Consider the following 26,985-nt stretch of genomic DNA (forward strand, 5'->3'; position numbering starts at 1 on the left):
TCAAGTAGCAAAATTTGCATGGTTGATTTTTATTCTTGATATTGAAACAGGATAGTTGAAAGTTTGCTTGGGAAAATTTCGAGCAAAGATTCAAATCTTCATATTTCATTTATAATGCACGAACTACCTCAATAGCAAACATTGCCAAACCAAATTTGAGCGACGATTAATGTAGGGGCCACGCATATACACGGTTTCCATGGCGTAACCATGCACTACAGGTTTGCTAATATAGGTAAAAATACTCGAAGAGAGCTCACAAACCCGGTAAACGCAATTACTTTCGTTTGTCGTACTCCTGTTTCAATTATCCGCAGTCCAAAAGGAGACATGAAGAGAGAAAAGTTGACATATAGAGAAGGGGCGGATTATGCAGTATGGGGATACAACGATAAACAAGCTCATACATAATTTACAGGATGAGGTACAAAGCCCGGCGTTCAGTCTTTATCAGTTTACCACTCATATATCTAAGTTTCAATGAACGACTTGATGTCCCCAAAATGTCTTAGCTGGATATCATATATTCATAACAAATACGAGGAAATTACATCCTAAGCATATCAAAGTTATCGCTAACACGGTTAACTTGATACTGCCTTGGGTCACCAATCCTTGCAAAGAAGACGTGTACTTCGGAAAGTCGGTCTGTCAGTTTGCCTAATCGCAGCACTAAAATCCATGTTGATGACGTTGTAGCGATAGAATATGCATTACCTCGTTGTTTCAACGAATATAAAGAGTAGGAGATCAGTTATGTTAGTCAAGAAGGTATCAAAATTTGTGTCGAGTTTGAGTAATTACGGCCACAAAGAGGTTTTACGCCGCATATTTGACTTAGGGAGACTTTAAATTGTTCTCTTTCACGATAAAGGGTGATCGCTCCTTATATTTGGGGTATTTTCGATATTAGCAAAATTAAGGCTGGTTTCAAATGAGCTCACAAAAGCTGTAGATCAGCAAGGAATAGTATGGTTTTGATAATCCGTAGATCTTTCCTTGAGTGTAATCTGCAACAAAACATTCAGTCGAAGTATTCAAAACACATTAATCAAATAGAGTCTAACAAAAAAGAGCTAAAGTGACGAAACAATAACTTCTGTATTCGCAGACAAACCGAATAAAGTAGCTTCACGTGGAGTGCACGTTGCCAACAGTTTTTTAAATGAATATTTCTCATCTAAGATGACAAGGAAACCCCTCATACTCTAAATTTTCTGAAGGCAGAGAATCTTAAAGTTTACTATGGTAGCAATAGTTTACTCGCAGGATAAAGGGGTGTATATTTGGGGTTAGAACCCTCAATTTTGGTATTAATGATAAAAATTAGTTTATGTCAAAAACTTCATACTATTTTCCGAAGTGTGATATATCATATGAAACAAGAGTATATGCAGAACAAAAAGACATATTTTGCATTATCTATTCTCATTTTAAAATGGCATGGGTTGAAAAACTGGTGCTCAAAAAGGATTAAAAACATGATAAGCAAAATTAAAATGCCTCATTCGTTTTGTTATATAGCACTTAAAGAATATACCGTGAAGATTTCAGAAAATTTGACCCAGCCAGATTGGAGTTCAATTGTTTGGAAATCTTGAAATTGGGAGAAAAGAGAAGCCAGGAAATCGGGTGATTTGCATACATTAACACTTCTTTATCACACAACTTACGACTGCTATTAAACCCAACTAATATTTCAATCTTGGGTTGGCAACTTAAAATATTTACAAAAAAGTGATTTGGGGGGAAATTCACTTTGTTAGGTGCAGTGCTCCTTAAGAAACGGACTAGAATCTTAAGACACGTACTTGCCGTGGTTCGGATCAAGCACAAACGATCGCAGGCTATGAAACAACAGTCAGATTACAACGATTTTCTCCTCCGTATTTGAAAACCAAGTCACGTGACTAGCGTCGATATGCAGTTCGGATTCAGCAGAGTATTAACGTTTGTTTAAAGCTCGTCATCTTTACTGTCACCTACACTGCCGTACACTAATGTTCGGGTTGAAAGTACCCCACTTGCATATACATCATTCTGTTTGACAGCATCAACAGAGAAAGAGTCCGTGAAAATATGGGACTAACGAATTGGAATTACCAAACGGTCGCTATATTTTTAATTATTCACGATCGTTAAATGCATTCTCACAGTCGTTGTATATATAATGTGTATAATTGGGATTAAATTAGAATATTTACACCCATTTTATCCATTTTAGCTACAGAGGGAAGGAAAAATTCCCCTCTGTAGCTTAAAATAACAGGAAGTGAGGTGACCTATATATGAACTCCGCAACAGCTGGCACTGAGTCACTCCCGTTTACAGATGACTCACTGACATATATTTAGGTCAGCGGTTTAAAAAATTATGTCATTGTATCCATATTTATCTAACTACTATTCTCACAGTCTTTGGATCTATTAATACGTGCTTTTCAATGTTCAAGATTTTTTCAGAAGGATAATACTTATGACCCATTCATAAATTACTTGTCATCATTCCTTCCCAAATTGATACAAAAAAGACCTTCTGAAGATAATAAAGTACAGTGAAACCTGTCTATTATGACACCTTCAGGAATGGAAAGTGTCCTTAACATAGAGGTGTCCTTCATAGACAGGTGAAATTCTATTCAGAGTGTAACTTTTGGCTTGATAAATCTGTCCTTAATGAAGAGGAGTCCTGATTAGAGAGGCGTCCATAAGCACAGGTTTCACTGTACATACATTTGTGATAGTGCTGTTCGAACCATGAACCAGGAAATTGAAGCAGCTACTGTGGAAAGCATATCGTTAAAATCTTAATGGGATAAAGTCTCACTCTCCAAATTCAAAAATATTGGACAGAAGCTTGGGGAGGAAAGTTTAACCAAAAATGAGAAAATTTTGTCCAGGTGTGTGCCAGTCTAAATTTCATCATTGTTTGAATAAACTTGACTGATGTCATTCATAGGGACCTTAAACAGAAATTTCATATCTATGAACCATGGGGCTACAGAGAAGATAGTTTTTAAGATTGTTTGATTAAAAGAGAACAAATTCTAAAACATTCAAATAGGCATTCCAATTTGAACAAATGTCAGTGTATCAGAGAAAGGAATAGTACGTGTATCATTTATAAGCAGACACCAGTAGATTGGGAGACCTTGTTTTTTTAATTTCTTCCCTCATTTCCAAACTTCTGTAACTGATTTGCATACTTTTGGAACCATCTGTTGATGGCATGCATACATGCAGACATGCATTCATTCATACATTCATACATACATGTACAAACATGTATTGGACTATGAAATCTTCACACCTCAGTAACCTTGTGCCAAAATGGGAGCTGAAAACTTGTACGAAATAAGGATAAAAATATGATACTGATACATCCATGCGTCTATGGGTTAAACCAAGAATTTAAATGGACCACGGTACAAACAAAACAATGTGCACAAATGTGCACAGAATTATGTGTAATTCAACACGTTTGTACGTGTGACTTTGTACCAGTATAGCATCATCTTTTGGGTGTACTGAGTCTGTGGAACACATTGCGTCCTTTTATTCTGGAGTAAAAACCTTCACAAGTTTCCCAAATCATGTGAGTGCCTTTCGAAGTACCCACAGCCAATTAGCATTACATCATGACAGGTTCCCCTTGAACAGTACAAAACTAACTTTATTCAAATAATGAAGTTTAATTACAATGAATGAAATAAGGCTTTTTATGGTTTTTCAATGAAATGAATTCAATTATAAAGACCTATGATTATAGAAAAATGCTTGATCAGGTACAATGTGGATGTTTATAAACACCATAACAAGATGAAATCTTGATATACATGTAATATAAAGCTTTTGACTGTTTAACTGTATTGGAATAACTCTTGGATGAAACAAATTTAACTTTTAACCTAAATACATGTATGCTGAAAAGTATAACAGTATTAAAGAGGCACTCCAACTTTGTAACATTTTTAAAACACATTTTTTTAATGCCAATGGTCAATATTTGACGTGGCGATTGCGCGTGGATCGCGAGATATTGATAAAAACATGTCATTTCCCGAGCGTATTTTTCACATCCCGAAGTTTTACGATTGTGTCTGATTTTGACCCGAAATCCCCCAAAGGTTTGTTATTGTGCTGATTGATGATACTCTAGGGAGTCTATAATAAGTTCGAACGACGCAATGAATTCACTTCTCACTGCAAAGACTTTATATACAGCATTATGCCTTTACCCCAGGTAATTAAATTCTCCTTAGTTTTTGTCGTTTTCATTATTCTAAATCAGTTAACGTTGTATTATATTTTTAACCAATACCACATAAACATCAGTTTTTACGTGTTAAATATTAGCCGTCTCGACTACATTTTGTCGTCTGCCACACAGTTACGCGTGGTGCGATACATACATGTAGCGGCCGCCTCGCGTCGCGCATACCACGCGGTGGCCGCTATGTATCAACCGCACATATGTGCTGGTCACCTATGCGAAATCTGGTGGAATAAGCAATTTTTGTTTTCCGTTTTGTTTTTTGTTTTTTTTCTCTGAGTCAGTAAGACTCGACTTTGCCCCACGGGGCATAACCGATCACCGATACGGACCTGGTACTTTGGCGTACTGCAGCGTGAGCGTAGACTCGTACTCCATAGCTTAGTTGACAACGGCCCCAGTGCCGAACATTCGATGTTCGGACGCTGAATTTAGGTGGGCCACCGGAATTCAAACTTTTACTTTTTTGAGGACATGTTTTTACCTATATCTTGCGATCTGCGCGCAGTCGCCACGTCAAATATCGACCGTTGGCATTAAAAAATTACGTTTTGAAAATGTAACCAAGTGGGAGTGCCTCTTTAATGTTAAATCTAAATAGATAAAAAAAGTTACTCAAAATGTTTTCTTAGAATACTAACCAAATGACTCATTTCATTTTATAAGGATTTAAATTCTACAAAAAATGAGATGACAAGACTGGAATATCACAAATCCTCGATAATGCTACAAAGTGATATCATTATCCATAACTCTTACATATACATTTGTATAGCAAGCACTGTCGGAGTTTAAATCAACTATACGTCAAACTTGTGTATAGTAGTCACATAAGGGACCAAGAAAAAGACCACTATATGGAGGTGGCCTTTCTGTAGAGGTTGGGTGTGGCATTACTTTTAGTGTAGGTGTATACATTGATTCTATGTAGGACTATCCTTGCAGCCATGATGCTCTTTCACTCACATTTTGCTGGACTAGCTTAAAACAAGACAAGCACAATACAATAGATACGGTAAATGCTTGAAATCTACAAAGTATACCCTGTTTGTTAATGCCATGGCACATATGGTTGTACTGTAACTAGTTACATTGAGTCAGATATTGTGTTAATAATATGCCGTAGTTCCTTTTTACTGCTAAAATTAAACTTAGAAGGGTGAAGTTTATGACAACAATGTTACTATGACGATACATTTTACATGCTGAGTAACATGTACATCTTTCATAAAATGCTCTGATTAATTTCTTGTTAGCATATTGGTGAATCTTTGACAAGAAATATGGAGCTGGTTTTTTAGGATTCTGTGAGTCGAATTTGAATTTTGCTTTTTTGAGATCTGTTTTAAGTGTTTACACCCATGGTTCCCAACCAAGGTAAGTTCTTCCAAGGATGTTTTGATCAGTAGCTTGTTCTACAAGACATGCAACTTGGTTCTCCACGGAGAGACCACTCTCTGGATTCTTAGCTCTTACACTTCTGTGTTCACCCATACACACATCGATAGCCTGTTTGGAAAAATTATTATTGTTTTTCTTGATGCTTCCATTGCGACGGAGCTCCTCTCTGCAACAGAACAAAAATGGCATTTAATTTATGAATTGTCCAGATGGCCTGACGATGATATGTTCAACAGTGTGTAGCAGATAATAATTGTATGTATTTTATTTCATTGCCTCGTGTAGTATCTGTAAATACTATGGTATTAGGCTTTTCATCCCCCCATATCACATCAAATATAGACAATGTACAAGCATATATCTAAATATTTAACACTGTCTCACTGTGTGTAAGTTGTGACACGGTCCCTCCTCCTGTGGAGGGACCGTGGTTGTGAACAATGATGGAAACAACAGATGATGGTAGCTTGTACTGCATGAGATGTCATACTAAAATTAATTTTTGTGACCTACTCAAGGCCTTGATCAGTGGCTATCTAAATGAGTTTGGATTCAGTTTTAAACCTAAATTTTCAGAAACATCTATTGTCCATACTAAAATCAGCAGGGCAGCAGGATGCCACTCATGACCAGCTTGCATCAAATCATGTCAACACACATTCTTGTGTGATCACACATCATTTTGCCAAGTGTAACAGACCAAGGGAAGTGCTGATATTCTGGACTTGAAGCTATGTAACTTGTATAGCCAGACAGTCATTGATTGATTTCAAGCTAGGTACAATGTGATTGCCATAAAAGGTCAGCTGTACTCTAACAATGAAGACAAACCTTGTAATATAACTTGGATTAGCACCCAGTAGTTTCCTCTTTGCTAAACCTATTCTGTGTTTAGCATACACAGCCATCAGAGTTTCTGCATCCTCTTGGTATTTGCTGACTTCTTCCTTGGCTTTTCTCTGCAAGTCATGATAATGTCAAGTAAAACTTGTTAATGTCACTAGAATTCAGCTGTGTTACTTTTCTAGAACAGACAATATCAGAGTGAAAGGATGTTGAACTCAGTGCACTGTTAGCAGTTAGCTTTCATTGCAATCAAGAAAAATACTTTTACCTTTCTGAAAATTTACTTCCCTTTGTGAGGGAGGAAAATTCTTATTTACTGTTAGTAGCCTTGACATTCTATTTTTTCATTGTTGACCAGGGGGATACACATTTTCAACATACGAAAGTTTTTCTGAAGTACAGCCGATACAAGTGGCTTGTTAAAGGATACACTACTATGCATCATGCCTTTATATAACTTTCCCATTCTGAATATACCACTCTTCCATCATTTAGAATCTAGAATGATGTAGATCACTAAAAGAAATATTATCTCTTGATATACATACATAATAACCCTGAACTCTGGTTTAACCTTTATTATATCATACCAGTATATTGATGGCAAAATGCAGCGATCTGATTGGTTGAGACGTGAAAAGAACCGTAGTATATTTGCGATATACCATAGTTGGCACACGCCGGAGCTTCAAGCAAGAACAAATTTCCTTTTTTGACATTCCATGCCAAAATATCGATTTACTGGTATGATATAATAGCAATAAATCACACCCAGCAATGGTATAACACTCGATTTTGACCATTTCACTTCATATATGCACTTGCTATCGCTCGTGCACATGTCATGAACTGGTCAAAATCTTGTGGTATACTGTCACCGGGTGTGCTTTATTGCTTAAATGTATAAATTGAATAGGCAACAATCACTCCCACTCTACCTCCCAATCCAGATGGGGTTCCTTCACAAAGACATCCATGGTGTTGAGCAATAGATCAGGACTGTTACGCAGCGCCCTCAAGCAGTGTATCATGGTACTGATCAGGAGCCCTTCCTCCTTCAATGGCATCATCAGATTCAGAATTTGTCTGGTGAGTCGGAATGGCATCAGTTCTGGCACTGGCAATATCTGTGGGAATTATGAACTACTATGAATCTTAATAGCAGGGGAACTTGTAACAACTGACATCTTTCTATTTCCATATTTTCTGTAGCAGATTTTGTGTGTTTGTTCCAAGTCTCTTACAAGTTGAACTTTACTGTTAAATTTGCTTTCCATGTGCATTTTAAGAAGTCTGGTAATCAACAGGACTTCACTAAAATTTTGTATTCCACTTATAATAGGATAAACTTGAGGTGAAAATAATATAAAATATAATTAGCCAGTAGTAATGAAAACGTAAAATCCTTGAAATCAAATTTTCTACCCCCATAATTATTATGGACTTCACTGTAGCTTTAAGTTATGAAACTGATAGTGACACTGGACTCACTGGACTGTTAACATTCCAGAGAAAGAAAACCTGAGATTTTTCCACTCACCTCAGTGGCTGATCCAAAGGCATGTCCAAAGTCAATTCCAACCATTCCACCGTTGTCTAAACAAACCATGAAGTTTGACAGATGTCTATCTCCAATACCCAGGATGTACTGACAAATACAGATGACAGCATGTGTGGTGGCGAAATGGGAACGCAACATCAGGAATGCCTCTGGTGAAGTACTTAATTTCAAGAAAGCTCGTCTGAAAAGGAAGAAAGTACAATTGTGTGAAACTTTTCACAAAAGGCTTTATAGTATTGGTGATTAAGACTGCTGTCAGACTTTGGCAAATTGCACAACTTTGTGCAAAATGTCTAATTTTTTCCCTGATTTGGAAAGAAACTGTAAAAACTATTAAACATCATTCATTATTATCCTTAAGGGAAAATATAGAAGCATAACCTGCGAAAACAGTTTTGCTAACACAGTTCTGATTTTTACAGGGTTTACATGACGCGCATTTCTGTGTCCTATATGCATAAAACTTGACGCAGGACCCCTAAAAATCTAAACCATGCGTCCCTTGGGACGCAGAAATATCTGTTGCCGGTTGTTATCTCACAAAGCTGCTGACCACGTAAAACACATCCCAGTAAACCTTACCAACCTGAACTTTAATGGAATGCCCCACAGTGTATTGACCTCCAATTCTTGATGACCAATGGTACACGCAGAAACAAATTTTATCAGTGTATAAAGTGACTTTAAAAATGTAAACCGATTTTTAATTGGTTGATCTCTTGTTCGCGTCAATTAAAACATGTTTATACATCATTGCGGATCGTGCCAAATAGCTAAGACAGGCCAGTCTGCAAAAAAATTTTCGGCGGCTGCAGCACCCAGCACGATGCATGTTTGCATGTTTGGTCAAGGCTGAAACAGCAGCTACGCCATGCCATACCAATACATTAGGTCCCCTGGCCAAGTCGGCAAAATTACGAACATTCAATAGAAGTTGGCTCGATAGATTTAAATGGCAGGCTTCAATATTCTGAAGATCGGAATGTTATGGAATGTGATGTTTGAAAGCGAATGTTACATGCCCCTTCACGGAAGGCTGTTCTAATTTTCAACATTCAACTCTCACTCGTCACCAGGACCCGAAAAGTTTACCATTGGACGCAAATCTGCAGAAGACCGGTAAGTGCAGGGTACAGTGACAAACTTGAGGCGTACACTGCACATCCATGTACTGTTTACCTGATCACTGAACTTGACCTCGCATGTGATGTATTCAAAAATATCATGCATTTACAGAATGTGAACGGCTTAGACATTGAATATTACAAACGTCCTCAAACAGTTATGGACTGTGAAAAGTGTATTGAATGTGTGATCGAGAAGTCCCTGATTGATAATATACATGCAAGTGACATCGGTATAATGTTGGATGAGACTTGTGACATTACCGTTCAAAAGAAACTTGCCATATATATTTGATATCTTCACAATGGCGAGGAGAAATGTTTCTTTCCTCTTGTGTATTCTTGTGAAATAATTCGGGACCCCATATTTTGATGTAGGACCCCCATTTTCTAACACCGGGGTCCCAGGGACCCTCAAAAGTAAAAAGTTATGTAAAACCCTGTTTTTAAACCGAGAAAATTCTGATCTATAGCTTTACGGTTAGATTGTTTTCAACAATGGCTTAAGACTTTCTAAAATAGCATGTCTTATGTGCCTAACACTTAAATCCCTGGCAGTGTGCATATACATTTAACATTTGCATACCCAGTAGGTACAGGGCAGCTGTTTTGCTCTAGCAAACGTGCAAAACAAAGGCTATCTGGAAATATTACACATTGATTTGAAAGATGTGAAATATCTGAAATAATGAAAGCATAAAGCTTGGCTAATTGGCTGGGAGGCAAAATATTCACAGTTTTTTAAACCACTGTATAAAATAGGGGTACAACAAAAAATGAGAAAACAAAGGAACATCGTGATCCAGTAGTCACTTCATCAATCTGTCCTATTTGCTTTTTGAGATAGATATTGTCTGGGAGTGAAACACTTGCTGTGATTGTTGATGACAAACATCCATGCAGTGGGGGAGCCAAACTTTGAGTCATTTAACTTGACAAGGTCAAGAAACTGATCAATAATTATAGTTCAGCTTGATAATTGAATGAATAAACTAAAATAATGATTCTTTGACTACCAGCTGTATTGTAAATATTCAAATCCAAATGGAGATCTATATGAACTATCATGATTGGGGAAAAATTTGTACTGAATATACCAGGCCGTACTGTATGTGAGAAATATTACTTTACAAAATTTGTAAATAAGAAATTATATTAACACCCAAACACTTGGCAATCAAGAATTATTACCTTAACAAATCCCATGGAACCAGGCTTTGAAATTCTTGAAATGCCTTTATAACTTCTGTGCGGTTGGCTTTACGGTACAATTCTCCATAGCGGACACTGTGGCCATTGTTCTTTTTAGCTCCTGCAAACTTACTCACAAATTCATTGTGTTTGTCTCTTGCTGCAAGACTGAAAATCAAACATTAGAATTTAGTAGTAATCACTATACAATGCTTCAAATGAAATAAAACTAAACTTTGAACAAATGTTATAATAGACATTGTATATATGTGTCCAATCTTCATATTTGTGTCCAATCTTTATTTTATATTACAAAACAGACCAATGACATTATCAAAGTTGCCCTGACCTGTCACACCCATGCTGATTTGCAGGAGAGTGTCATGTAGACTTCAGGCATTTCTGCTCAATCAAGGGAATATTATTGCACAATTTTTTACAGAGTTTTGATTCTTTTCAAAATTTTACGAAACATGACAGTAGCAGAAACAGTGGTTTACTACTATTATAAATTAAGAAAACAAAAAATATACCGTATTAGGCGTTGTCTAAAGTTGCTGCTGCCACGGTAAAATATTGATGTGTATAACAATAACCCTAAGTCATACCATGAATGTGATCTAAAACACAATTCACTCTGTACACAGCATGATTATCCATGGCACTGTCAATACATCAGCTTAAATCATTCTAAAAAAAAATGTGCTAATAAGGCCAAAAAAAAAGAATGTTTCTGGTCAGCGCGCGCGTCACTTGAGCAACAGCACGTCACCCTTTTTTTTTTTCTGTTTGTGGCCGGCGGCTGTGGCTGACACCAACCCAAAATGGCTGAAGAGAAGAGAAAATTCTTTGGGGGAATGATCAGTGACTGCATGAACAGTATATATGTGACTATATTGATAAAACTATAAAACTGACCCTCCTCCCTCCCTTGAGGCAAAAAAATAAAAAAGAAAAAAAAAGAAAAAAAAAGTAAAATGCGCGTTACCGCACCATTTTTTAAAGAAAGACCTGACTAGAAACATTTCTTTTTTTTTTGGCCTAATATTCTACCAACATGGATTTGAATACCGTTAAAGACCCTTGTTGCCTAGCAAATTCGTCAGAAAAGTCCAGTAATACCGGTAGGTTACGCAGCAATCATTGCCTGTATATGCTCACCTCATTTTCCGTTCCTGATCTGTTCGAGCAGTGTCAATGAACTGCTTCAATGGCTGGCAATTGTCAACCCATTCTATCATTCCAATTCTGTGGAAATACAGAAAGCAGAGATATATAAATACTGCTTAACAAGAAGGCATTTCATCTTAAAGACTGGCGAAACTAAAAACACTTTTTTGACACAATATATTTTTACCTATGAGGTATCAGTACAAATCTGTTAATTTGACTTGAGAGCGAGACCAATACTCAATGATTTAACAAGGTTACACTCCCTCCTGTGATCAATTTGATATGACAACTGTAAAACTGACATCAGCAGTCTTAATATCAATGTCTACCTACTTTTGAAAGATCTTCAATCTTTGTAATGTGATTCATTTGTTTTGGGTTTGAAGTTTTCACACTCTAAGATTTTGGTGCACAGAAAGGATCTCACCAACATTCAACTTATTCTACCATGGTATAACAAATGACTGATATTGAAACTGGAAAACAGTCACGTAACATGTCACTTTCCTGCCACTTTCCAAACTCTTGAAAGCTCCGTGAACTGTCTGGAATTTTCTTTAAGGACAACCATGACAATCAAGGTAACATTTTGACTATGAACATACACTACGCAATTCTTATCAGCATTGCAAGCCCATAAGTAGATGCTTAACACATTCTTCACAGTATACAAACGTTACACTTGAACATGAATGTGACTCAAGTCAGCTGCGATGATAAATAAAATGTATCTACACTGATATTGAACTTTGTGTTCCATGGCACATCAGGTAGAATGCACCTTGTGACGGATATTTAGACTCAAAAATTTTCCACAATTGTTTTGACCTACTGCTTGTTAGGGGTTGATTTTGAATCTCTTGCTGTAAGTAAACTTTCCACAATCTTGTTTTTGCGAATATTGAAAATTTAATATTTCCCAATAGAGTTAACATGCAGATGGTAGCCATTTGGAATCCTAAACGTAAGTAAATATTGGACAATTTGTTTTATTCATACCAATATTTGCACAGTGACCCAGGATTTTTATCCTTGATTTGGTAGGAAAATGGTTGACAGCTTCCTTTAGGAAGGTTTTAGCAACAGTGCAAGTCTTTCAGTTGCAAGGTTCATACTTCCTTAACTCAGAAGTGTTTTGATAGTGCAGACGTGTTATCTAGAAATGGTGTTATTATCAGTGCACAAACCAACTGTTCTGACACTACCTGGGTGTCATGGGGATTACTTCATATGTCACCAGTTTCAAACTTCTGCGACTGCAAGATGGATCCTGAGCCAAGATGTCATTCATAATTCCGTACAGCTGTTCAATTCTCTGATCTAATCTCAAATCTTCACCTCCCTTGACTAGGAAACGATATTCCTTTTCATCATTGCCACGGATTGTCAGCCTTTTGGGTCTCCGCAATGACGTTAATACCAAGACCTAAAATATCAAGGCAAATAGTGATACAATGTGACATGAAGAATTGAAGACCAAAAAACTGGAAATATCAGTTTGAAATATTATGTTTTAATCAATGCTGACTGTAACAGGTCAATACAGTATCATATTTTTTATGAAAATAATTGGGAGACAGACTTACTGTAACATTTAGTGTAAGTATGCAGTTATGAGGGGAATGGAGATGGCTTGTCAGTCAAAGTATTACTACACAAGTGAAACAGCTATTCATATTTGTTACATGATATCTTCTCATTCAGTTTGCAGAGCCTAAAGACTGACATGTGGTTTAATGTATCAGATAGGCTTCTATATACTTGGTAACATTTTTAGATTACCAGAATAAACTAAAGAAAGGCTGATCAAAGCAGGCATTGTAATGAAACTGACCTTTTCATCAAATCCAGCAATCTTGACATGATACTCTGGCAATGGCTTGCTTCTGCCTCTGTACTGACCTAATGGAATAAATGTGTTACAACTTTAATATTCTATTTTCAAGATGCAGAAAGTTGGGAAAAATGAAAAGACAAAACACTTTCCCATATGATTTGCTGCTTCTCCATTTTTTATGCAACTTGTCAAAATTGAACTTCCACAGGAAAACATTGAGGATTCACCATATAATCATCATATTGAAATCTCATTTGGATTTTGCTCCTCAAAGCCTTTCAAATTCAATGTAAATGAAATCATAGTGAAGAGTGGTAGCCATTTTCTTTTAGTACTTTATCAGTTAAAAGACTTCAGATATCTTGACATCAAGGTACATGTAGACGCTCAGGGACAGATGTTCAGAATCTAAAATGTTTACAATACTTTTTCTACTTAACTCCTTGTGGGGACTCATTTTGAAACTCTTGGAGTAAGGAAAGTTTTCACTGTTTTAATTTCTGAAAATGGAAAATTCAATTTTTCCTCATAATGGTTAGAAAGGGATGGCAGCCCTTTTGAATTTAAAATATCAGTAAATGTTCCTCTACTACTAAAATTTACCGAGTGACCCCTGATTTTTATTCTTATTTTGTAAAAGTATGGTTTAAAGTGTCCTTTGGAAAGTTTGAAAAAAAATTTTAAGTCTTTCATCATATGCATTGATGTTTTGCAATGAATGTCACAATGATTAAACATGGGCAAGCATATCTTGGATGTTGACAATACATTATCACTGATGATATCTTATGGTAGACACCACCAAGATGGAGCAACTTGACATTGGCTGACACATACCATAAAATAAAGTTACTCCTACCATATCACTGAGCCATATCATACTATACCGTAAAAAACCCGATCAATTCGACCACCCTATTAATTCGACCACCCTATTTTTTTCACAAAACATAATTTTATTTCGGCCCTTTGAATTCCACCACTGACAGTTGGACTTTCTCAATCCCTCTTAATTCGACCGAATTACATACCCTTCAAAAAATGTTGAAGAAAAATCAATGTTACATGTCAGTAAGTACGGCCGCCGCCGCCGCGCCGTGCGTTCTTACCGACTGGGAACAGACTAATATTTTCAAACGCAAATGGGGACAGTGTCAAGGAAAGAGTAAGACGACTTACTTTTTCAAGCTGAAGAAAATGCTCTTTCTGGTTGTTTTAATGACTCAATCGAATATTTTTGTTCCCAATTAATAAATCATAGACAATCTCAATTCTCGGTTTATGGCAATTTTTGTCGACCGATAAAAGTCTTTTCATCTTCAATATTCCATTCTAATTTCACCTTTATAATATCCTAACCTCCTGTGACTTTCCTTCTAAACGTTGATTTGCCTTGTGCACCAAAAGAGATGCTGTATCTTGTGCGAAACGATGAAAAAATAGCTGAAGAAATAACCATGTATCAGTCAGTACGGCAGGCGAAACCCGGACGCCCATACCGATTGGGGACAGAGCAGAGTAGATCGAAACGCAAACGGGGTGTTATTATAGGAAAGGCGGTGACTTATTTTAAAGCTGAATAAAATGCTGTCTCTGGTTGTGTAAGTCTGTCGATCGAAATATATATTTTGTTCCCAGTCACGGTTGATTAATCATGGGGGAATGGCAGTCTCGATCTCCCCTTTATGGTTCGATATTTACTGACTCGTTCCTTCTCATTTTTGTCAATTGATGAAAGCATTTTCGTCTTCCATATTCAATCTTACTTTGACCGATGTTATATCCTGACCTATACTGTCATTAGTTTTGACCAACGTACAAAGACGTGGCCCATGCGCCCGTTGACAAGATATTTTGCAAAACGGTGAAGAAATATTTGAACTTGTACGGCCGTACTGTATGCATGGGGGCCTGGGAGACGAGATCGATGTCAGTCTTTCCGGACTGTTTACATGTAGCTTAAGGGATATCAAAGGAGATGAATCAGTTAGTTGAATAAAACATAACTTTTCGGACTATTTTATGTCAATTTGTCACTGTCGGACTTTTGATTCGATTGAGAAACCAGAATCACCTACCGAGATGTCTGTATTAAACACTGACGCACAATTCGGAAAAGTTTGTTGTGCTACTGCCGGTCTCCAGTCGTGGTGTCTCTCCCATAAAATTTCGAAGCTATGGGCCTACACTTGTTGTTTCGATTCACAGGTGGCGGTACACCGATGACCAGATATTGTACCGTTCTTAAAAACTAGTCTAAGCAATTTTACGACACTGCACTCTTTGCCATCGTGTCTCCCCGTGAACGTCCTTGAACCTATGGACGTGACCATTGTTTTACTGCGCCCACTAGAGTGTAAACCCCTGCTCGTTCCCAGCAGAGTACTTTTTAAAGTTCTGTACATCCGTGTACACTGTGTGTATAAGCCCCTAAACCTAGTTTAATTCAATTATGGAAAGGTATTAGTAAAGAATAAAGGGTCGTTACAGTTGCTAAAGTTGCGAGAAAAACGGCATGTTTTTCCAGAACTGTTCTGTGCTTTCTGTCCCCGTTACTCAAATAGAATAGTCCTATTCACAAGCGCTTTTGTTTTAAATCGCGTCCAGGATGTGCTGTTGATTTTCATTCTTTCGTGCAATTTCATTCGTTTGAAGCAATAATATCCTCTCATTTGACTGCTCTGTGGGACTCTTCTGGATATGTGTTTTGGATAAAAAGAACTCTACAGTGAAAGACATAAACTTCGACAGTGATAGGTATACAATATCGGTTCGATGTACGAAGATATACAGATTATAAGTTATTTTAGAAGTTCTCAAAACCAGTAAAAATAATTCTGCGCGCCACTTATTGATAGTGTCTTCTTGTGAACGTCCTTGAATCCGTGACCGCGGCCATTGTTTTTGAAGTGTTCGACGGTCGATAATCGGTAGATTAATGAAGACATATGTTACTGAACTATCGTCTGATTGTTAGCATGGTTAGGTAATAGACGGTGTAGTCTGTAGAGGCGAGACGGCGAAAGTCCACGGCCCAAGCGAGCAGGAGACGTACATCGCATGCTTTCTTACAATGAACGAACCGTCGGTTTCCATAGCTACTACGTGAAATCTGGCCTCACCGATGTCCCTGTCCTGATTCGGAGAGCAACTTTCAAGCTGCGTGTTGAGGTTCAGATGTCCAATTTTTTCATATTCAAAAGGCTTATTGATTTACAGAGAACGCCTGTCTTGTTTTTAGCTTTAACTTAGCACATGAGGGCAATTGAAAATTCAAAGCCAAATAGCCAGTGGGAAAAAATTCGACGACTCGCTCTCACCAGCGGTCGCAATGAAACAAAATCGAAGTCTCTGAAGTCGGTATCATCGGTCCGCCATGTTTATTGTTGGTTGTACGGCCAGTTTAAAGTCACAGACTTTCTTCACAGTAAAATTCATATAATTGCCATACCGCGAAGTTCCCTGTGCATTTCAATATGTCTATTTGGAAGCAAAAGCATCACGGACATTCGATCGATGGTGATGAACTTTCTCCAGGCCGTGACATGTCACCAGTTACGAACTTTACCGGTTTTCGATACGAAAGATGCAATGTATTATCAGCGTTGTTCAGCGTTGTTCACGTTGTGTTTTGAGTCTGATATCGAATGTAACAGGAAAAAACTAACGATTAGAGTGACGATAGAGACCATGCCCGATACGGAAAATTGACATCAACTACTTGCATTGAGCAGTGACCTGAAACTTCAGACTGATATATAAATGTCGACAATATAAAACATCGAAATGCCGGAGAGAGAGAGAGAGGGAGAGAGAGAGGTTTATGCTGTCGCGAACTGATTATACTCTTTCGGATATGACTTCGGTATAGACGATACACAGACATCGAAAATGTACACCTACTTTCCAGAAATTCGACTAATCTTATAATAAGAGTAGAACAAATCCAAAAGTGTTGGTTGAAGTAAATCTTCAGATGTTGGTTTTCCAAAGTTAGACAATACTTACAGAAATATGGTCGTAATAGTCTTCTCTTAAAAACTATTATCTTCAACACCACGTTTCTTATGATCGGTGATGTCAGTTTTTATTATTTTTACAAACTTTCAATGCATCAAACGCCATTAGACTATCTCATCTGCCTGTCAGGGAGTTACAATATATTCCAAGGGCTGGCACACGATGCCAACTTACGCGTCGTCCATCGAGCGGCCAGTGGCAGTGTCACAGATCGCTCCGTCTGTAATCGCGGCCACTTTGATTTTGATATGACACCCACGTGCATTTGAGGTTTTTTTGTTACCTAATTTGTCGACCTTACAAAATTTCACAGCCCATGCTTTGAAGCAGTCTCAACATGGCAAAAATTTCATCCTCGTCGTTTCAATTAATTCGACCACTAAATTATTTCGGCAGTTTAATTTCCTATTAATTGGACGTTTTTCAAATCGTAATTATTTTTTTCTGGTCGAATTGATAGGGTTTTTACGGTATATCATAGTCATATCATTCATGCCATATTTGAGTGTAAAGCTGAACTTATGGTAATATATATTTGAAACCTCAGTACAAAATTGTTGTCTGAAATGATGCAGATATATTGTTTGCTAAGGTACAAGTCTATCATTATCATTGATACATGTAATCTGTGTGGACAGAAAGAAAGATTCTCTTACCAGGTATTTCAAGTTCTCTGTCATAATTGATTGGTTGGAATTCTGACAACCAGGGAGAATATTCCTTCAAATTACCTGGCGCCTCTTTCTTCTTAGCGTCAACTTTTGCAAATAATTTGTTATATTGGTCTCTGAATGTCTGCAAAAGTGATGGAGGTAATTGATACATCAAGTTTTATAACTTTTCATTAATACACTGACACAACATCCTCTAAAGCCTATACACAAACTTCTGTGCTGTGTTCCCATAATAAAGACTATATAAACCTTCAACCAGTCACAATGCTTCATAAATGTTATCATATCAACCATATCCATGATTGCTATCAGAAGCACACAATCTGATGTGGTATACCGTAGTTCTAGCAGCTTCAAATAACGAGAGTGGACCACACACTTATGAAAATTTACACAATTATTTTGTACTCAATCACTTGGTGATACCTTCATTTGCCGAAAAAGTCACCTTTCAGATTTCATTGCGTGGCAGTTGTTATAAATAACACATTTTTTATTAATGAATTGATATTTTTCCCCCAAGCTTCAATTCATCACATCAACCATTTACTACTTGACTATAGACAATGATTGTAGGAAGAATGTTGAAACAGTCTTTTTACACAATCTATCATTCTATTACAAACATACTATGTGACGTGCCATCCTTTGTTCACCAAAAGCTGAGCTTTCAACAGAATTGACAGTACAAAAAAAATTTATTGGGACACTTTAAAGATATCAACAACACAACTTTAAGACTTGGATTCTTGACAAACATGAGGACTATACAATGGATTGATGGTTTGTGTGACAATCTTGAGCGAGAAAATAACGTAACTCTAGAATGTCTGTTCATTTACCTTCAAATCCATAGATGCAATCCTGTTGCCACCTTCACCAAACACTTCCTCAAAACTCTTTTGAAAGAATTCCTGTTCAAAAGGATTGAAAGATTACAGTGTTATGGATGTTCAGCAAAGAATAATTTGGAAAGGCAAATTGAGTGACATGGGATGACAAAACTACAATAACATAAGTGCAGATAGCATAATAGATAATTATAACATACTGAAATGACATATGCTTGGCAGGCTAAGGCCCCCCAAAAATAGGTTTGTTTCTGGTCACTGACATGTGGCAAAAATGATGTGGTGACGCGGTTTTTTTTCTTCACATTTTTTAAAATTTTGGGTAGAATTTGATACATTTTTCCCTGTTTTCCATACGGGCAAATGAAAAACAGGAAAAAAAAGAGTTGACGCGCACACTCTGAAGTGATGAGGGCGGTGACCAGAAACAAATAATTTTTTTGGCCTAATACCAAGATTTTTTGCTTGCCCAAGAAATGGAGATCATGACAGCAATATCAATGACACCAGAACCAACAGCATAGGCATCATCAAAATCACATAATGTAGTTAACACGATCTTTGGCTTTATTCTGTATCACTAGCAACAATTACTAGCCAGGCCCTGATAATACCTGTTTAGACTGGTTTCTCTCATTGGCAACTCATTCTATGAAATACAGCAGAATTAACTCCCAAGACAGCCCTAGACTCCCAAGAGAATTTGAACTATGTTTTATGCAGGAAAATAAAAGCAAATATGTCAGCTCCTCCATAAACAAGTCATCATTGATGACACAGTCCCCACTTGTTAATGGATGCTTTGATTACAGGTCCTCAGAGAGGATAGAGTCCTATCCTCTTCATTAGGTCTGTGATAAAAATACTTTTGAATAAATTCACTTGATACATGTCTGAGTTGTACCGTAGTTCAGTACATGAAAAAATCGTAATAAAATGGCCACATGGTGGCCATATTGGATCGAATCACAAAACAAATCAATGTGCATATGTATGACATAGGTCAATGTCCTTGTACCAACTTTGATTAAAATCGGTTGAAATATGCCTGAGTTATGGCTTTGTATATGAAAAAATCATAACAAAATGGCCGCACAGCAGCCATATTGGATCGTATCACAAAACAAATTAAGATGCATATGTATGACATTGGTCAATCTCCTTGTACCAACTTTGAATAAATTAGCTTGATACATGTCTGAGTTATGGTTCTGGACATGATAAAATGTAATAAAATGGCCACACGGCGGCCATATTGGATCGTATCACAAACCAAGTCAATGTGCATGTGTATGACATAGGTCGATGTCCTTGTACCAAGTTTGAATATAATTGGTTGAGATATGCCTGAGTTATGGCTCTGTACATGAAAAATCGTAACAAAATTGCCGCACGGCGGCCATATTGGATCATATCACAAAACAAATTGACATGCATATGTATGACATAGGTGAATGTCCTTGTACCAAATTTGAATAAAATCGGTTGAGATATGCCTGAGTTATGGCTCTGTACATGAAAAAATCGTAACAAAATGGCCGCCTGGCGGCCATATTGGATCGTATCACAAAACAAATTGACATGCATATGTATGACATAGGTCAATGTCCTTGTACCAAATTTGAATAAAATCGGTTGAGATATGCCTGAGTTATGGCTCTGTACATAAAAAAATCGTAACAAAATGGCCGCACGGCGGCCATATTGGATCGTATCATTGACGTGCATAACTATGACATTGGTCAATGTCCTTGTACCATCTTTGAATAAAATCAGTTAAAACATGCCTGAATTATGGCTCTGTATATGAAAAAATCGTAATAAAATGGCCGCCTGGCAGCCATATTGGATTGTATCACAAAACAAATCGACGTGCATCTGTATGACATATGAAGTAATCCTTGTACCAAGTTTGAATGAAATCGCTTCAGGCATCTCTGAGATATCTGCGTGAACGGACGGACGGACGGACGCACAGACGCACGCACGCACGCACGCACGCACGCACACACGCACGGACATGACCAAACCTATAAGTCCCCCCGGACGGTGTCCGTGGGGACTAAAAAGCAACAACATGTATATTTACTTTATTTTGTACTGGAAAAGTACAGTATTATTGTTAAAATACAAAAATGTGACTGACGAATTAAGAACAGCAGTTGAACATCATTTATAAAACAATGCTAGCACAAACTGAACCAAAAATATGGTTTTGGAACAGTTTTAAAAATACATAAAATGCGTACCTGAGCAAATCTTCTTCTGTATGCTCCAAATGGAAGAGCCTGTGTTCCAACGTCAGAGTCTTGAGAGAAAAGTGTATCTACACTTTGACTTTTGTAATCTACTAACTTACAGCACACCTCTTTTGCAGCAGCTCGGATTCTGTTGGTGTCTTTTTTGGGGGCTCGTAACAGTGGCACGATGACATCATTTGCCCAGTCCTATATGATAGAACACAAAACAACAAGATGAATAAAATACAAGAAGTAGTACACTTGTCTCATTTAAAGTGCTTAGCTGTATTTCAAAATCAGGGTGTACTATGATGCACTTTTGTGTGTATTTTGTGTAAATAGAGAAATACGACCTTTGACCCAGTCAGGAATACTAAATAGTATAGAATAGTAAACTGATACAAAGACAAACAGAACATTCAAATACAGAAATTAAAAAGGAATTAAAGTGTCTTCGGACTAATAGGAAGTGGGATTTTAAAGACTGACAAATTGAAGTTCATATGAAATGGCTAAGCTACTGCAAAGAATGATCAGGTTTTTTTTCTAACTGGGGCGCCATTAGATTTCTTCCTGGAGGGAAATTTTCTTGAAATGGAAACAAAAAGGAATGCTGGATCGATCAATACCCTTTGAGAAGAGAAGAAACTTCACAAGTTAAATTTTACAAATTTCTACGTATAAACTTAAGGTAAAGAATAGATGCAGGGAAATGATTGTAACTGATGACTTACTGTAAACATTAAGATAACCAAGGGAGGTCAAAGTTTAATAGGAAAAACTGGCACTGATCACTGATCTTAGATTGAAACACACTATGATAACACTCATTCAGCAATTCAAAGTTCAACATTGTAGCAAAAAAAAGCTTTTTTGTTTAAACAGTTTGCTTTTCAGAAGAAACTGAATATGCTAACTCGTGTCACCTTGTCCCATTGACATGCAAAATATACATGTACAAAACCAAGCACTCTCAATCTGTGTCTTTGAAAGCAAAGGAGAACATTCATGCTGCACTGCATGTCTTTACTTAAAACAGATTTTGATTGGGTGACTTATCTGACAGTGTATATTCAAAAATTATGCAACCAAATCTGGCAGACTTAGCAATGCTATTTGATGAACTGAATGACACATTACCTTGAAAACATGCTCTGGGTTGGTCAGTTGTTCTAAGGCACTGATGAATACATTAACCATTGGTACATTGTCAAGGATACCACTCAATTTATCAGCCACTTCTTTATTCTTCTTACCACAGTTAGATTTCTCAAAGGAGAAGTTTTCACTGCTCATCTTGAACGGATAAACCAAAGCCTGATGACACAAAAACAAACATGTATTGAAAATTTATCAAGATGATAATTGTGGTTTGATACTAAATGATACATTTTTTCCTAAGTGGTCAACTCGGTATACGATAACATGTGAAAAATACTTAATGTCTGTATGTTAAGACTAAAATGTGAATATATTTTACCCTTTCAACACCAATTATTATCAGTGGGGAGTATGGACCTGTTTAGTGGTAATTGGGGGGGGGGAGGAATAGTTTGAGGAATGGTTTATTCAAATCATTAAAAGGTTCCATAATAACAAACTTTTGGGGTGGTTAGAGCCAAAGGCCAGCACTGTTTTTACAGTTGGTTTTCTTGTGAGCATTTGGTGACATATGAATAGCAATGTTCTTAAAGGTCTGGTGAAATGCCCATGTTGCAAAATCACAGAAATACAGTTGATGGTCTATAAAACAGTTACATTCATTTCTTTTTTCGTTTAGCGCGCGTGATTATGAAATATGGCAAAAGAAAAATGCAATGTGGGCGTGTCCCCCGAGCCTCTCCAGTCGACTTTTTTCGGCTTTCCGAAGTTTGCCCGACGCCGTATCTCATAACGGGAAGTAAAGTATTTCACACCTCCGTAAGCTCCCTACGGGGGTAACTTCTAGGGTTTCCGCTTACATGATCAGGACAGTGTCCTCCTTCACTATGGGAGAACGTTGTTCTTTTGGTGGCTGTGACAGCGGCAAGAACATGAACGGCTCAACTGTAAACTTTTTCAAGTTCCCGTCAAGTGTTGAGTGTTTGAACCATAATGTGCTTGTCTCTGCTGGTTCGTACGATCGGCCACGGTCCCTCGGCTGAGCCTGCCTCGCTACTCGCTACACAGAAGGTTGGGACCGCAATGCAAATCAACAGCATGAACATCAACACTGAACGTTGTGACTGCCATTAAAATGCACTTGTCTACAACACGGAACGTCGGGATCGCAATGCAAATCGACAGTAACTTAAAACGTAAATGGGACCGTGATTAAAATGCACTACAACCACAACACGGAAGGTTGGGACCACGATGCAAATCAGCTGCATGAACAGCAACACTGAATGTTGAGACTACCATTAAAACGAACAACAACACGGAACGTAGAGATCGCGATACAAATCGTGGAGGTAGAGTCCTCCATGATACAAATCGACAGCAACACGGAACGCGTCGTTGGGACGGCAATTAAATTGAAGAACAACGGGGAATACCGGACCATGAGGACCGCGATGCAAATCGACCGCAACATGGAATGTTGAAGACCGTGATTAAAATGCACAACACAGAACATCTAGACCGCAATGTAAATCAACTGCAACACCGAACCTTGTTGCCTCGATTAAAATGCGTATGTCTGCTATGTATAGCAAAAGTTTCAATTCTCGCAAGCGAGCGTTCCTATGCCCGCTGTACACTAGACAAAATGACGTCAAATTTATCGCGAGGGCTCGATTGCGTGTGTCTAAGTTTCACTTCTCGCGAGAGCCATTTATGCATGCTGTACACCAATAGTCTAAATGATGTCAAATCTCTCGCGAGACTTGGCTCGATTGCAAATACGTACGACGGAAAGAACACAATAATATACGGAAGTAGACACAGTTTTTGCGAATCGCCGAGAGAGAAGCACAGATTAAACAAAAGACTAAAAAACCCATGTTTTTTCTTTATTTTACCATATTTTTTAAACAAAAATCAGTTTCGCCGCTGTGGCGAATTAGGATCGATTTTTTTTCGCCACTTCGGATTTCGATTCGCATTGGCGAACGTGTTGGCGAACGTGGCAAATGGGTCAGCGCGAACAGTGTTTTGTTAGCGGATACCGGGCAGAGATAAGGCGGCGTTGGACCGCTATTCGATGTAAATGAACACACCTGTGATGTCACAGACAGCCAACCATTCTCCCGCTATGGGCGTGACCTGAGTGTCGCAAAATGACCCCATGAAAGCCGCGCATAGAAATATCAAAAAAATTAACACTTGCGCATACTTTTAGGTTGCAATTCTGTTGCGAGTGTAATAGTATTGACCCCCTGGAAGATATTCAGTCACATGAACGGGACCATTTCACCAGACCTTTAAGCACATTAAGCAGAAGGGCATCTGTCCTCTCACAGAAACACATCACTTCCATTAGTGCCATGGAAAGCTTTGCACTCCAACCCTCACTTTGATGAACCAAAATAAATTGCCTCTGATAGAGAAAATTTAATGGTGATTAGATTGTGACCATTGCAATGAAATGCCATGCATTCTTAGGCATGACTGCTCATTACCATTGGTATGTTATTGAAAAATATGAACATTATTGAAAAAAGTTTCCATGGAAACAATGCAAACATGTATGTATGATACAATGGCTTGTGGGATCTTCACACAAAATGTAGTGTATGTTACAAATTACTGGCTGCAGTTTGATCTATACCTACCTGAGGGTATTGCTCTGCTATATCCAAAATGATTCTATGCACAGCAGGGGATTCATTCTTGTCTAAAAGAGCCAACATTTGACCAAGCCAACCCAAGAACATCCAACTTGGGATTTCTGATGTCTGTGTAGGAAAACGACAAAAATTCAATAATGTTTCATGCACAATAAGTGTGAGCAGGTCAAAGTTGAACATAACTGGAAGGCTGAACACCGAGCTGTTATAAAATCCTATAACATCCGTTGTATAATTTGTTTTGACTCTTAGTCGTGTAATTGAACATTTTGCTCTTCAACACACACTTTGGATAATAAAGTGAACTTTTTGGAGTACAACACTACACAACACAATTATTGATGACATATTTCAATAAACTGCTAAAAGCGGACTTTGAAAACCATATATCAAACTAACATTTGCAACTTTACAATTGTAAAGGCGTCATGCTCTATGAGCCAACTTTAGCAGCTGCAGGTGGATTCTAAGTCCTGCTATGGTAGATAAAGGATAGCTGTGATATCGCAGCGGTACTTGTGGCGTGTATCGAACGCGATCGGGTCATCGAAGTCATCGCCACAGTCCCGCTGCGAGCCAACGCATAGGCTTCGTTGGCAGTTTACGACGACACTGACCGGTGTCGTAGATTTAGCTTGCAAAATAATGAACTATATTAACCTTTGAATAAATAAACTTGTATCATCTTTATCATTGACTATCTGAGACTCATTCTGTGGGCCTGCTAACTTTCTTGAAGATAAGAACACGTATTTTCGACCATTTGCCCGTGAGCCGTCGACGGTTCTACGATGTTTGCTCGATCGCGCGTACAACGCATTGAATACGTTAGAGGTCAAAAGTTCAAATTCAAGCAGGAGCCATCGACGACTCACGAAAAAACGGTCAAAAATACATGTTGTCACGGTCGGGCTTGTTAGCAGGAGTAGAAGATGAGTCTCAGATAGTCAGTGATACAGTAGGTATAATTTTATTTTTTGCATGCTTTATCTAGTTTATTATTTTGCGAGCTAAATCTACGATACCGGTCGGTCTCGTAGTAAAGCCAACGAAGCCTATGCATTGGCTCGCAGCGGGACTATGGCGATGACCTCAATGACCCGATCGCGTTCGATACACGCCACAAGTACCGCTGCGATATCACAGCTAGATAAAGGACTAAAACAGATTTCTTAGATAAACTCTGGTTTCAATTCCAATTTTAGAGTGAGAAGAGATGCTAAGTGACAAAGGTTTTTCTTCAGAGTTTAGTATTCTTTATCTATCTAATGTTTTTTTCCAAGGAAACTATTTTTTACCATATTAACAAAGGTGTCCATGGTTTCTGGGTAAGTTTCAACCATCTGTAGCAGACGAGGGAATCTTTGTGTAGCTTCAACTGAGTTTAACTTCAAGGCTTTCAGAAGATGGATAACAACTGACTTTGGAAATGAACTTGTGACAGCTTCACTGGCAGCTCCATCCTCTTCTAAAAATATCAAATAATGATGTAAAGCAGGGAAAAATAATGATTAAATCCAGTCGTGATAATTTTTTTGAAAAAACTTTTACACCAGGCAATGCTGAAAGGAAAAAGAACACTACAAATGATGTTAAGTAATAATACTTATTATACACCTACGTCTGTAACCTATGGAGTTTCATTGTACAGTAAGTTTCGGTATCAGAAGACGCGGAATCCAATAACTTTGACGCGGAATCCAATAACTTTGACGCTGAGTACAATTACTTTATGTGTTATTTGACGCTATTTGACTTTTGACATCAAAACACCTTTACGTCAACACGGAGAAAAAAGAAGAGAAATTTTATTTTTACAAAAATATATACTTCTTAGCATTCAGCACTTCCCAAATCAAATCATGGTCAGTCCAAAACCTGTGAATTTGAGTGAAATTATGCTGCTGACGTACAATTTCTACCATGTGCACTGCACAGCGCGGATTGAAATTTGTTCTGCGGGCTTAGCTTACGCGCTCAATGCGTTCCCAGTCTGCTCGCAATTGCTCAGTACAGTGTGCGACG

General features: G+C 37.8%; 1 protein-coding gene across 1 annotated transcript in view; it reads right to left on the bottom strand.

Moving 5' to 3' along the window:
• Positions 1-4,547: 4,547 nt before the first annotated feature.
• Positions 4,548-26,985, bottom strand: part of LOC139151947 (DNA-dependent protein kinase catalytic subunit-like) — a 97,374-nt gene continuing 74,936 nt past the window's right edge. Inside the window, exons 77-90 of the mRNA XM_070725011.1 lie at positions 26,259-26,428; positions 24,946-25,068; positions 22,331-22,507; positions 21,200-21,397; positions 18,942-19,013; positions 18,082-18,220; positions 13,403-13,470; positions 12,774-12,994; positions 11,557-11,643; positions 10,396-10,563; positions 8,060-8,261; positions 7,458-7,646; positions 6,505-6,632; positions 4,548-5,839 (exon numbers count right to left, since the gene is read on the bottom strand). Of these exons, the coding sequence (XP_070581112.1) occupies positions 5,626-5,839; positions 6,505-6,632; positions 7,458-7,646; positions 8,060-8,261; positions 10,396-10,563; positions 11,557-11,643; positions 12,774-12,994; positions 13,403-13,470; positions 18,082-18,220; positions 18,942-19,013; positions 21,200-21,397; positions 22,331-22,507; positions 24,946-25,068; positions 26,259-26,428 (2,156 nt within the window). The 3' untranslated portion in view covers positions 4,548-5,625. The remainder of the gene's footprint in view (positions 5,840-6,504; positions 6,633-7,457; positions 7,647-8,059; positions 8,262-10,395; positions 10,564-11,556; positions 11,644-12,773; positions 12,995-13,402; positions 13,471-18,081; positions 18,221-18,941; positions 19,014-21,199; positions 21,398-22,330; positions 22,508-24,945; positions 25,069-26,258; positions 26,429-26,985) is intronic.

This window comes from Ptychodera flava, chromosome 15 (assembly GCF_041260155.1).
Source record: "Ptychodera flava strain L36383 chromosome 15, AS_Pfla_20210202, whole genome shotgun sequence".
In the NCBI taxonomy this organism is placed as follows: domain Eukaryota; kingdom Metazoa; phylum Hemichordata; class Enteropneusta; family Ptychoderidae; genus Ptychodera; species Ptychodera flava.